Source organism: Scyliorhinus torazame, chromosome 1 (assembly GCF_047496885.1).
Source record: "Scyliorhinus torazame isolate Kashiwa2021f chromosome 1, sScyTor2.1, whole genome shotgun sequence".
In the NCBI taxonomy this organism is placed as follows: domain Eukaryota; kingdom Metazoa; phylum Chordata; class Chondrichthyes; order Carcharhiniformes; family Scyliorhinidae; genus Scyliorhinus; species Scyliorhinus torazame.
Window position 1 is genome coordinate 94,536,611 of NC_092707.1, and position 13,765 is coordinate 94,550,375.

Consider the following 13,765-nt stretch of genomic DNA (forward strand, 5'->3'; position numbering starts at 1 on the left):
TGCGCTCTTATTCCAATCGGGTGCTCTGCCTCCCCTCGCGCGCTCTGCCTCCCCTCGCGCTCTCTGACTCCCCTCGCACGTTCCCATTCCCCTCGGGCCCTCTGCCTCACCTCGCCCGCTGTGGCTCCCCTCGCCTGCTGTGGCTCCCCTCGCCTGCTGTGGCTCCCCTCACTCGCTGTGGCTCCCCTCGCGCCCTCTGCCTCCCCTCGCACCCTCTGCCTCCCCTCGCCCCCTCTGCCTCCCCTCGCCCCCTCTGCCTCCCCTCACGCCCTCTGCCTCCCCTCGCCCCCTCTGCCTCCCCTCACGCCCTCTGCCTCCCCTCGCCCCCTCTGCCTCCCCTCGCCCCCTCTGCCTCCCCTCGCCCCCTCTGCCTCCCCTCGCCCCCTCTGCCTCCCCTCGCCCCCTCTGCCTCCCCTCGCCCCCTCTGCCTCCCCTCGCCCCCTCTGCCTCCCCTCGCCCCCTCTGCCTCCCCTCGCCCCCTCTGCCTCCCCTCGCCCCCTCTGCCTCCCCTCGCCCCCTCTGCCTCCCCTCGCCCCCTCTGCCTCCCCTCGCCCCCTCTGCCTCCCCTCGCCCCCTCTGCCTCCCCTCGCCCCCTCTGCCTCCCCTCGCCCCCTCTGCCTCCCCTCGCCCCCTCTCCTCGCCCCCTCTGCCTCCCCTCGCCCCCTCTGCCTCCCCTCGCCCCCTCTGCCTCCCCATGCCCCCTCTGCCTCCCCTCGCCCCCTCTGCCTCCCCTCGCCCCCTCGCCCCCTCTGCCTCCCCTCGCCCCCTCTGCCTCCCCTCGCCCCCTCTGCCTCCCCTCGCCCCCTCTGCCTCCCCCGCCCCCTCTGCCTCCCCCGCCCCCTCTGCCTCCCCCGCCCCCTCTGCCTCCCCCCGCCCCCTCTGCCTCCCCCGCCCCCTCTGCCTCCCCCCGCCCCCTCTGCCTACCCCCGCCCCCTCTGCCTACCCCCGCCCCCCTCTGCCTCCCCCCGCCCCCTCTGCCTCCCCCCGCCCCCTCTGCCTCCCCCCGCCCCCTCTGCCTCCCCCCGCCCCCTCTGCCTCCCCCCGCCTCCTCTGCCTCCCCCCGCCTCCTCTGCCTCCCCCCGCCCCCTCTGCCTCCCCCCGCCCCCTCTGCCTCCCCGCCCCCCTCTGCCTCCCCCCGCCCCCTCTGCCTCCCCCCGCCCCCTCTGCCTCCCCCCGCCCCCTCTGCCACCCCCCGCCCCCTCTGCCTCCCCCCGCCCCCTCTGCCACCCCCCGCCCCCTCTGCCTCCCCCCGCCCCCTCTGCCTCCCCCGCCCCCTCTGCCTCCCCCGCCCCCTCTGCCTCCCCCGCCCCCTCTGCCTCCCCCCGCCCCCTCTGCCTCCCCCCGCCCCCTCTGCCTCCCCCCGCCCCCTCTGCCTCCCCCCGCCCCCTCTGCCTCCCCCCGCCCCCTCTGCCTCCCCCCGCCCCCTCTGCCTCCCCCCGCCCCCTCTGCCTCCCCCCGCCCCCTCTGCCTCCCCCCGCCCCCTCTGCCTCCCCCCGCCCCCTCTGCCTCCCCCCGCCCCCTCTGCCTCCCCCCGCCCCCTCTGCCTCCCCCCGCCCCCTCTGCCTCCCCCCGCCCCCTCTGCCTCCCCCCGCCCCCTCTGCCTCCCCCCGCCCCCTCTGCCTCCCCCCGCCCCCTCTGCCTCCCCCCGCCCCCTCTGCCTCCTATCGAGTGCCCCGGCTCCCCACGCGCGAGCGACCTCCGCGCTCTTTTCTCCCTCCCCTCGATTGGAGGAGCAGTTCATGCTGATTCCTTCAATGAAGCTTATCTGTTTGACCGGCATTTTGAAAACTGGATCCGGGGCCACGTCTGGGGCTTTGAGGGGCCGCATTCAGCCCGCAGGCCACGTGTTGGACAAGCCTGCTCTACACTCAACAACCTGACCGTAGCCCCATCTTCTGATGTTACACCTCCTGGTTGACAGCAAAAATCACCAACCACCATCTAATAACTGTCCAAAGTGGTAAAGCCCCAGGTATCGGCCTTCAATTTAAAACCTGCAGCTGCTTGAAGACAGACCAGAGAAGATGTCTCTGCTTGCTCCACAAATGGAGCATGAAGACAAGCTCAAATTGTGACTCTGGTCATCCAAATTAGGCCATTGTCCACATACTGAACTCCTATCCTGAGAGATTCTTTCCTTATCACAACCATTCACACTGCATCAGCAGAAGCCGATGAATGGATTGTTAACCTTGACATAGAACTTCCCCAGACATATAAATCTTCACTTTGCAATTTAGGAGGTGTGATTATATGTACTGTACACATACCAGGCGTTATTTTTAACACAGTAAAAAATTAATCCCGTGAGGGACTGATGAATGCCACACACAAATACTAACATGTTTTGCAGTTTTAAAGTACGATTTGCCATGGGACTCATTAGTTTGCCAAAAATGAAACTGCAAGTGTTGTCGGACACATGTCAGTCAGCAGGCTGAGTGAATTGTATACATCCAACTTCATCAGATGTCGCCATTATAGAAGGGCACTGCCATGATGAAGATGCAGTTTTGCATTTGCTAGAATGCAGGGATCAGAGGAACTTGAAATGTTCAGACTGTATTCACTAGTGTGGAGAGTGGCAGTTAACAAAGGATCAAATTGTATAAGAGGATTGTAAACCATTAATAAAGTTTAGGGGCGGCACTGACATTAAATGTACATCTATTTTTGTAAACTGAATCCTATCATTCAACTTCTGTATATAAAATAGTGCACTGTATACGCTCAGTGATGACTGTAACATAATGTTGGCAGTGAATGTTAGCAACACTTCAATGAACAGAGAAATTGGTATTATAACTTGGAGCTGCATTGCGGTGGGTGAGTGAATAGTGTGGTGTCCTGGGTATGGTGTTGGGACTACTAGAGTTTCTAATTTCCATCTTGCGAATCTTTCAGAACAGAAGCAGACCATTCAGCCTATCATGCCTGTGCTGACTCTTTGAAAGAACTAACCAATTGGTCCCACGTTTTCTCCATAGCCATGTAAAATGTTGCCTTTCCAAGTATATACCCGATTCCCTTTTGGTCATTCATTTTAATTCAGAGAGACGATGCAGAACAATTCAACATGGCTCCTCTGAGCACATGTGGTATTTTGAATGATGGTCAGACTAGTTAGTGATCATACCCAAGACCATTTGTTAGGAGGAAAGTCATCCTCCCTGGTGACGGGCTGCTTCAGCATTTTGATTCAAAACTTTGTAATGAGGCTCCTCTGCTTTGAGGAACTGCTTTGAGAGCACAGCTGAATTTCACAATTGCATCAGAGCAGTCAGAATGAGTCCTTTTTGTTTTAAAGGACAGCTGAGCGGTTCCAGCATTTTTATTTCCCTTTTATTTCCTTTTTAAAAGCTTTTTAATGCACTTAATCATTTTAAATTGCATTACGTAAATCTTGAGATGAATTAACCTGAGCAAATCTGAAAATATCAGACTGAAATTAATTAACTGATTTGACTAACTGAAAGTGTAACCAAACTGTACTTTCAAATAGACCAACAGTGTCAGTCAGACATCATAAATAGCACATTGGAGTATTTTTTTAAATCTGATTTAGATACCTCGTGTGTCTGGGAGATCCCCTCGTATAAATGGTCCACTTTGTGGTCAGCAGTAGGGTGCTGTTTGTAAAGATAACAAACTGGTCTTTCTGCGTAGTTTCACTACACCGGATACTCTCAGAGGAAGCACCAGCGCACTCTACAGTTTGCGTACAAGTCATGGTGTACAGATAAAATCTATTCGATGGCCACTTCCAAAGGTGCCTTTTGTTGAACATGATGGGATTGTCATATGCAAATACGTTTCACTGTCTTTGCTGTTTAGTACATGCGTGTCATTAAGTAATATTTCATTCCAGATAGCTGAAAGCAATTAATATTTAATTGTGCAGTATTGGCTCGGTTTCTTACCTTGACCTGTATCAACATTAGGAAACTCGAGTGGGATTTCCCAAGGTTTTTCAGATTGTTAATGCACATAATAGGAGGTAACTGGCGATGAAAACACCTGTAGCTGCTGTAAAATGTTTGCCAGTTTGAACTTGCCCATTCTGCCAGTTGCAAGTAGTTTGCAACCGACTGATCTGCTCATTGTGGGCCGAGCAAGTTAGTTTTCATGTAACTGGGTGTTCATAATAGCCCTGGCGAGAATATGTAATTGTCTGTGATTCCTGTCTCCTTGATAATTGTTAATGTTGCTGGAGCTTGAAAAGAGTAAAGGATGGATGTAGTGCTTTGGTCACAAATAATAATGATAACTCCTGAACTGCTGCCACACTCAGTTCTCAAGAGCCACATTGTTCTCCGGGGCTGTCAGTATGCCTGGGCTCAATTGACAGTGCACTGGAGGGCTTGGTCATACCAAATAAGTGTAGATGCAACCCACTGTAGGACTCTATTACAATCCAAAACCTAACTGGTGAGATGACAAAGTTAACATTAATACACAATTATCATTACTGGAAATACAACCAGCACAGTATACAGATGGGAGGCCGACTCCTATATAATAACGTATTTGTGTGAGTCAAACCTCTGATCATTGTACGTTACTTTCCACGTCCTTTGCGAATTTGCAATCATCTGATACCAAATGGGGGTGATTTGGGGAGTCCAGTAAGCTCTGCCTGTGACATTTGCCTTCAGGCCCCTTGTCTCATCTGGATTGCTTTATGTTTAAGGAATTTGATCTCGGATAAACAGGACTCGCTGGTTCAGTGTGCAGATTACCGCAGTTGTTTAACTTCTCAAGAGGCCATGTTATGCTCGGGGCCCCTGGCGACAGTGCAAGGTTGTGGGATAAGTAAGTAGTCACATTGCTGATCTATCCATCAATGCAATAAAGGGACAAATTCATAATTTTAAAAAATGTTTTCAGAAGTTGTCGATTAGAAATATAATTTCTATTTATTTTCTTCAAGCATGAGCATTTTTATTCTCCATTGAGATTGAATTGGTTTGCAGTTTGCTCTATATTGTGTACATGCATGTATCCAATTTCTGAAAATGTAACATCAAAGGCAACTTCCTGAAGGAACCTTGCACCTCAGCAAGCTGTGCAGTATGATGCAACATTGCATTGGCAGTGCTGTGCTTCATGTTACTTACCTCTAAGTCAAATGATGCATCAAGAATTTCTGGTCTTATTCTTGCTAGTTATAGTTGGAGTGCCTGATGGATGTTCTCCCCTGAATATTCCCCATCCCCACTCAGTGCCCAATGTTGTGTCACCATGAGAGTTATCGGTTTATACTCCAAAGTCCAGGTCATGTGTATGTTCAATAATGCTGATATTTAAGGTACTTACTCCCATTCCTAGGGAGTATGAGAAAGTTAGCTACCACATGGAGTAGTTGAAATAAGTAGCATAGATGCATTGGAGCAGAAGCTAAGAAGCTTCTTGTTGAGGACAAATGGAATTCTGATGAGCTTAGATGATGTAGGAGAAACACTGGTACAAATGTGACCCTTCTCTAGGTTTTAAAGTATTTGGGCAGAATTTAACAGTCCAAGGAGTTTTTATTCGTGGAGGCAGCTCTGTAGTCCTAGCAGCGCAACCCAGAGTGGAACACTGCTGGATCTATATCCAGTCCCAGCAAAGCGGAACCATGATTTGGGTGGGAGGTAAGTGGTTTGGGGTGTGGGGCCAGGACAGGATATCCCAGAACAGGGGCCGGGGGGGGGTGGGGTGGGGGGGGGGGGGGGGGGGGGGGGGGGGGGGGGGGGGGGGGGCTGTCTTGATGAAGAACCACTTTCCTGCCTGAAGCCTGGGCAGGTCCTTCCATCTGGCAAACAGTGTTCGGAAACTTGTAAAATGTTTCCCCCGTCTAATTTTATGGAAAAGGATATTGTTACCATTACATGTGGCTCAATTTGTGTCCAGACTATCCTTTCATTGCTGCAAGCTGTAAAGTCTGTCTTTGAATTTTCTAGTGCTGGACGCCAGGCTGCTAGACTCTCCTCGATGCTCATTTCTTACAGCGAGGGACGACGCTGGCTTATCTGGAGAATCAGGTTGCGGCCGCAATGACGCTAAAATCGAGCCAGGAATATCGGCACTGGCTTCTCATCTACACTCGCTATTTAGTAAACGAGGTAGGATAGTTCCCTCCGTTCCATTCTTTGATTTGGTGGTTTGATTTATGCTCAGATACCCCATTGACTCTTGCTTCTGATTGCAGGATTTGAGCCTCGATTAAGGGAGTTGTGCAAAGATTTGCTGGGCCCAGTGCACAACTCTTCCAGTAGCCAGTGGGAGTCAACTGTATTGGTAAGCACAAGTGCAAACAGCAACTTGGGGAATGATAATTTGACACTTCAGGTAGAGATTTTCATTTTGTGATGACAGCATTAAAAACAATGGAGAATGTCTGAATTTATCCATGTGCATGATAACAATGTGACCAATATTTTGCAAGCAATACAATTCTATTTGACCCACACAATTTCAGGAATGCTGCTGATATATTCTGCGGTTTTATCCTATCTTCTCAGTAAGCAATTGCACTCTAGTACTGATCTGCACAGACCAGGAAACTTGCATACATATACAGAGTTAGCTGATCTCAGCAGGATTGTGTTATGGGCTTGCAAGTCGGCTCCATTACCTTTGACCAGGAAGGGGGAAGATCTCACGCAAGGTTCCTGCTTTTGATGATTACTTTGCTGGAAAGATGAGCAGGTATTGAGAGCAAGACCGTGAAATCCTCATGGTTGAAACTCTCTGCGCAGACCCACACTTGAATTGTCTCTTGCGAGCCGTAGATGCCAGTGGAACCATGGTCCAGAATGTGTTGGTGTCGTCAGTTGAGGACAAAATTTTGAGTGGGGAATGGAAGGAGAAAAATAGGAAAAAATTTTGCCTTTAAAAAATGGGACCATTAATGAATTTGTTCTCAGCAATCCAATTTTGTCTCAGCGATCTCTGCTGTATACAGGCTGCTTAGTCATTGTGTGACAGGGAATAGGCGGGTGACGGTTTGGCTCTGCTGCATCATTTGAATTTGCTGCAATGTGCATTGTTAATGTGAGTGAGGGATTGCATGCTGCAATCTGCACGGTTACCCTGAGGGATTGCATGCTGCAGTCTGCACTGTTACCCTGAGGGATTGCATGCTGCAGTCTGCATTGTTTTCTGAGGGATTGCATGCTGCAGTCTGCACGGTTACCCTGAGGGATTGCATGCTGCAGTCTGCATTGTTTTTCTGAGGGATTGCATGCTGCAGTCTGCATTGTTACCCTGAGGGATTGCATGCTGCAGTCTGCACTGTTACCCTGAGGGATTGCATGCTGCAGTCTGCACTGTTACCCTGAGGATTGCATGCTGCAGTCTGCACTGTTACCCTGAGGGATTGCTTGCTGCAGTCTGCACTGTTACCCTGAGGGATTGCATGCTGCAGTCTGCACTGTTACCCTGAGGGATTGCATGCTGCAGTCTGCACTGTTACCCTGAGGGATTGCATGCTGCAGTCTGCACTGTTACCCTGAGGGATTGCATGCTGCAGTCTGCACTGTTACCCTGAGGAATTGGATGCTGCAGTTTGCGCTGTTACCCTGAGGGATTGGGTGCTGTGGTCTATTAGACTTTGTCCTTGAGTCCTAGACTCCCCAACCAACCATGCAAGAATCAGTGCTACTTCAGTTGCTGAGCTTTTGTCTGAAAGATTTCTTCATTCCATGTGCAGGGACTGCGGAAGAGAGAACTTCTAAAGGAGATGCTTCCTGTGATTGGACAGAACCTCCGATTCCAGAGACTCTTCACGGAGTATCAGGACCAGCTGGATCTCCTGAGAGACAAGTAGCACTACCCAGTAATTCTTTGAAGATCTGACTGGTAGTTCTCTGGGAGATTTGCTGTGGTCAGCCGGTGATCCAGCTTGGAAGAGATGGACTTTTGAGGATTTGATGTTCAGCCTTAGAGATGCATCCATGTTTTGTTACACCAAGCTGGCCTACGCCAGGTGATGACGTTCTCACAGAAACAACGCAGCAGGTCTGAATGCATCACTTTACAACTAGCGGCTGTGCTGTGCACACGAGAGATGATTTGCGGCTGTACTGCAGGACATCGGTGACCAGGGGGCTAATGCTCCACCCAGAGTTTGGTTGGAAGCGACCAAGATTAAAGACTCTATCCAATTTGTAAAGTACACTGGCCCCCTTACTTACCAGATAGAGTGACTTTGCAGCCCTTGCCCACGATAAGCTACCAAGTCCAATGCTGTATGACACTCAGCAGTTTACTGGCTATTCCTTTCCACAGGACGGGAAGAGCAACACAGATGTGAAAGCTGCCAGACTTTGAGTCTTCTCAGTTAGAGGATGAACTGCTGAGTTCAGACTTTTCATGATGTAGTTTTCTGTTTGCCTGATGTACTAAGTTACACATTTTGTTTACTGTCTGTCATTGTTAAAAGTGTGAATGGGAAAAAAAGAAATTCTAATGAGCGACCATAGACATGGCAGAGATGTACAGAAACCTAATCCGCCCTTTGGTACCTTTTAACTTTATACAGGCAAAGTTTTTGGTTTTTTTTATAAAATAAAGATAGAATATTGCATCTCTGTTTTTCCCTGTTAGAATTATAGCATTCCATGTAAAGCACCAAGAAGGCACCTCCTACATAGAAACAAGCCCAGTTATGTGTTACTGAGTTAGTCCTGTGTTAGGCAAACAGTGCAGATTATATTTGGTGGATTGAACAGTGATTAAAAATATGTAAATGTATCAACATTTAAATTATGAGCTTTGCACGGAGCCCAAGTCACTCAAGATTGAAGTAAGTGGTCTGCAGTATTAAGTTTGAAACCACTAGCGCCTCAAGGTTTTACATTGGGTTGGATTTCTTTATTGTCACATGAACCGAGGTACAGTGGAAGTATTGTTCTGCGTACAGTCAGATGAAATGAAATGAAATGAAAATCGCTTATTGTCACAAGTAGGCTTCAAATTAAGTTACTGTGAAAAGCCCCTAGTCGCCACATTCCGGCGCCTGTTCGGGGAGGCTGGTACGGGAATTGAACTGTGCTGCGGGCCTGCCTTGGTCTGCTGTAAAAGCCAGATATTTAGCCTAGTGTGCTAAACCAGCCCTAGTGTCTCATTCCATACTTGAAAAAAAACATAGGGCCATCAAAAATACACTTGACTTCCCATGAATACATTTGACTACCCAGTATCCTGAACATAAAAGCAAGACAAGAACTGTGACCTTAGTGATGCACTGTAGCAATTGGATCCCCTTGCCTAACACTAGGAGGGCAAAAGTAGAACCCTCCTGTTTCAAATCTGGATGGCAAACTATTTGCTACAGCGTAAATGTAGTACTAAACTGCTTGGTCTCCACACTCATTCTTTCAAAATTCTAGTTGTAATCTGTTGATTAACCTTCACATTGAGGAACGGAAACAAACTTGGAAGGAATCATAGAGTTGTTGGAGCACAGAATGAGACCACTTGGCCCCTGACGGTGTCCTGGTTCCAAACGATTTATTTACTTGTCTCCTGACTCTGTACTGGTTCAGAACGAAGTCACTTGGCTCCTGACTCTGTACTGGTTCAGAACGAGGCCACTTGGCTCCTGACTCCGTACTGGTTCAGATTGAGACAACTTGGTTCCTGACGCTGTACTGGTTCTCTTTGGAGCAATCGAATCATTCCCAATCCCTTGTTCTATCCCTGTAGCCCTTCAAGTTTATTTCCTCAAGTTCCTATCCAATTTCCTTTTGAAATCATTGATTCCACTTCCATCAATCTCGAGGGTAGCAAGTTCCAGGTCATTGCACTTGATGTATAAAAATGCTCTTCTACACATACCCTCTGCATATCTTGCCCCAAATCTTAAATATGTGTTCCTAGTCCTTGTATCAACAGTTAATGGGAACACATTTCTATGTCAGCCTTTTAGAAACCTGTCAGTAATGTTGAATACCTCAATAAGATCTCATCTGGATCACTTTTGCTCCATGGAGAACAACCCCAGCTTCTCATCCCTGGAACTATTCTGGTAAATTTCCTCTGCATCCTCTCAGGGACCCTCAAGCCCTTCCTAATTTGTGATAGAACAAGAACATAGAAGGTGGCCACTCGGCCCATCGAGTCTGCACCGACCCACTTAAGTCCTCACTTGCCACCCTATCCCTGTAACCCGATAACCCCTCCTAACCTTTTTTGGTCACTAAGGGCAATTTAACATGGCCAATCCACCTAATCTGCATGTCTTTGGACTGTGGGAGGAAACCGGAGCACCCAGAGGAAACCCACACAGACACGGGGAGAATGTGCAGAGTCCACACAGACAGTGACCCAGCGGGGAATCGAACCTGGGACCCTGGCGTTGTGAAGCCACCGTGCTATCCACTTGTGCAACCGTGCTGCCCGTGATGATCAGAATTAGACAAAATACCCTATTTGGGCCCTAACCAGAGCTTTTATAAAGGTTCAACATAACTAGCCTGCTTTTTTATTTAATAACTCTATTTATGAAGTCCCAAGATTTCATATGCTTTGCTAATTACTTTCTTAGTGTATGTCATGCTACCTTCAAAGATCTAAGCAAATTGGCCCCAGCTTCCTCTGTCCTTGCACATTCTTTAGAACTATACTATTAACTCTATAATGATTCTCCCTACCCGTCTGCCAAAATGCATCATTACACACTTCTCTGCATTCAATTCCATTTGCCCATTTCTGCTAACTTATCTATGTCCTGTTGCAGTCAATTCTCACCGTATGCCACACCTCCCAAGTTTGGCTCCAAATTTAAAAATGTTATCCTCTATTCCAATATCCAAATCGTTTATATGTTCCAAAAAATCAATGGGCCTAGCACTAACCCTTGGGACATCAGTGTCTGTCATGCACTAACTTTGTAAGATTGGAAGATTATGGTAAACACCTCTGCAAGCTACACCCGACTTTAGCAACCTGGGATGCAAGCCATTAGCAGCTAACTTATCCACTGTATGCTTAGCAGTCATTTCAATACGTCCTGCCTATCAATTTCCATCCCATCCATTACCTATTTCCATCTCCACTTCTACCTATGTTTTGTTAGCATCCTTTTCCTTCGTGAACACAGTTACAGATACTCATTGAATAATCCAGCCTAGTTCTGCACCTCTAAGTATACCTCACTCTCTTTGCCCCTTTTAGGATTCACATTACTTCTTACTAACTATTTCCGATTTACATGCTAGTAAAAGTCAGTTCCCTTTTATGGTAATTAATATTGTGGTCTTAAATTTCTCTTTGCCAGTCTTGTTTGTGTTGCTCTCAACTCACTGTATTTGGTCCAATTCTTGCTTGAAAAATGCATCTAACATACATCATAAGTCCTTTGGTGCTCCTACCTTTTGGCTTTGTTGGGATGTACCTGGGCTATACCTGAAACATAAAAAATCACCCGTTGTTTTTCCCATGGTTTCATTTTCATAGAATTTACAGTGCAGGAGGAGGCCATTCAGCCCATCGAGTCTGCACTGGCTCTTTGGAAAGAGCATCCTACCCAAGGTCAACACCTCCACCCTATCCCCATAAACCAGTAACCCCACCCAACATTAAGAGCAATTTGGGACACTAAGGGCAATTTAGCATGGCCAATCCACCTAACCTGCACATCTTTGGACTGTGGGAGGAAACCGGAGCACCCGGAGGAAACCCACGCACACACTGGGAGGATGTGCAGACTCCGCACAGACAGTGACCCAAGCCGGAATCGAACCTGGGACCCTGGAGCTGTGAAGCAATTGTGCTATCCACAATGCTACCGTGCTACCCTGGATAAAGCCCCTCCCATCCCTTTGAAATTAACCCTCTTTGAATTTAGAAGTTTTGCTTTAGAATGTTCCTTGCACTACTCCAATGGTCCACTCGGCTCACCATTCCCAGCAGTCAGTCCAAAATGAATCAAGAGCATACTGGTCTAGGAAATTCTGAACACATTTCAGAAACTCCTCTCCCTCACTAGTCAATAGGTCTTGCACATCTCTGATGCCCCTGCAGATTTGCTCCTCTAACACACTCTCATTGTCTGGAGGCTCAGAGAATATCCCCAGTAGCGCCAGGAGGCACTTTTGGTTCTCAAATCTGAACAAATAAATTCTGTCCTTACCCCCTCAAGGAGATTCTCTCTTTTCAATACTACAAGGTCTTCCCTATTTGGTACTGCCAACCCATCTCCCTTTTTTCCTTCCCTCCCTATCTTTTGTCCTTTCCTATCTTTTGTGAACACATTGTATCATAGAATCCCTACAGTGCAGAAGGAGACCATTCGGCCCATCAAGTCTGCGCCGACCCTTCCAAAGAGCACCCTACATAGGCCCAATCCCTGCTCTAGCCCTTCATCCCCACCCAACATTTGGACACTAAAGGGCAATTTAACATGGCCAATCCACATAACCTGCACACCTTTGGACTGTGGGAAGAAATGGAGCACCCGGAGGAAACCCACGCAGATGTGGGGAGAAAGTGCAAACTCCATACAGTCACCTGAGGTCAGAATCAAACCCAGGTCACTGGTGCTGTGAAGCAGCAGTGCTAACCACTGTGCTACTGTGCCGCCCCATCCTTGAATATTTAAGCAGCAAGTCATAACCATTTTTGAGCCACGCTGCCACAGTTGCCACTTCATCATATTGCCTCATGGCTATTTGTGCTTGTGCCTTACCAACCGTATTCACACATATTGCTTTGCGTGTTTACATATGTGCATTCTAAGCCTGTCTTTGTATTTCTTGTAGCCCTTCTTAGTCTGCTCCTATCTAATATGGTACTAGTTCCTTCTCTAGTACTATTCAACACTCTCACTTTATGCATCATATTCTTCTTTCCTACTTCTACATGCTGATGCCCAACCTCCCGCCCCCCCCCCCCAATTTAGTTTAAACTCTCTCCAACCACACTAGTGAACCTCCTGAGAATACAAAGTGTTCCATCCTGCACCATGCCTCAAACCACGCATCGATCCCTTCTTCCTATTTCTACTTTGCTAATGTGCAGCATTGTGTAGTTCAGAGATAACTACATTTGAGGTCTTATATTTTAACTTGCTCCCTAACTCTTGAAAATCTGACCATAGAACCTTAATACCTGTGCCCTCTATGTTGATGGTACCGGTACACACTACAACTTCTGGCACACTCTTGCCCCTGCAAAATATTTTGCACTCATCCGTAATGTCCTTTACCCTGGCAGGAAGGAAATATATCTTGTGGGATTCACAATGATGGTTATAGAAATGCCTGTCTGTCACCCAAATTATTGGACCTTTAATAATGACATATTCTAATCTTTGCTCTTCCCTCCTGTACAGTTCCTTGCCCATTGGTGCCATAGTGTGGACATTCCTTCAAGATTCTGTCACTCCCAGTCAATGCTGAGTACCTATTTGAGAGTGGCACACACATCGAAGACTCCAGCACTTCCGGATGGTCATCCTTCTGCACTGTACATTCTATGATAATCCATCTACTATCTTGAATTCTCAATTCCTGTGGGGTGGTCACCTCCTGGAATATATGAAACGCTCATCCTCTCCATGGCTCTGCAGTGACTCTAGTTGCTCCTCAAACTTAGAAACCCTGAGCTCAGGCAGATGGAGTGCCAGCCTATATATGGCACATGAAGTATCCTGACTTTTCAACGCAGTATGGCAATTACAAGAAGTAGGTCTCAGTTGCGCATTATAATCTTAAAACATATATCTTCCTCTGGTTAGTATCTTGTTTAACCTATTGATTTCAGCTAGTGGCTCTTGATC

General features: G+C 48.2%; 1 protein-coding gene across 1 annotated transcript in view; it reads left to right on the forward strand.

Moving 5' to 3' along the window:
* hira (histone cell cycle regulator a) overlaps window positions 1-8,569 on the forward strand; it is a 166,780-nt gene extending 158,211 nt beyond the window's left edge. The window contains 5 exon segments of the mRNA XM_072498209.1: window positions 4,691-4,816; window positions 5,943-5,974; window positions 5,977-6,103; window positions 6,189-6,279; window positions 7,694-8,569. Of these exon segments, the coding sequence (XP_072354310.1) occupies window positions 4,691-4,816; window positions 5,943-5,974; window positions 5,977-6,103; window positions 6,189-6,279; window positions 7,694-7,810 (493 nt within the window). The 3' untranslated portion in view covers window positions 7,811-8,569.
* Window positions 8,570-13,765: the final 5,196 nt, after the last annotated feature.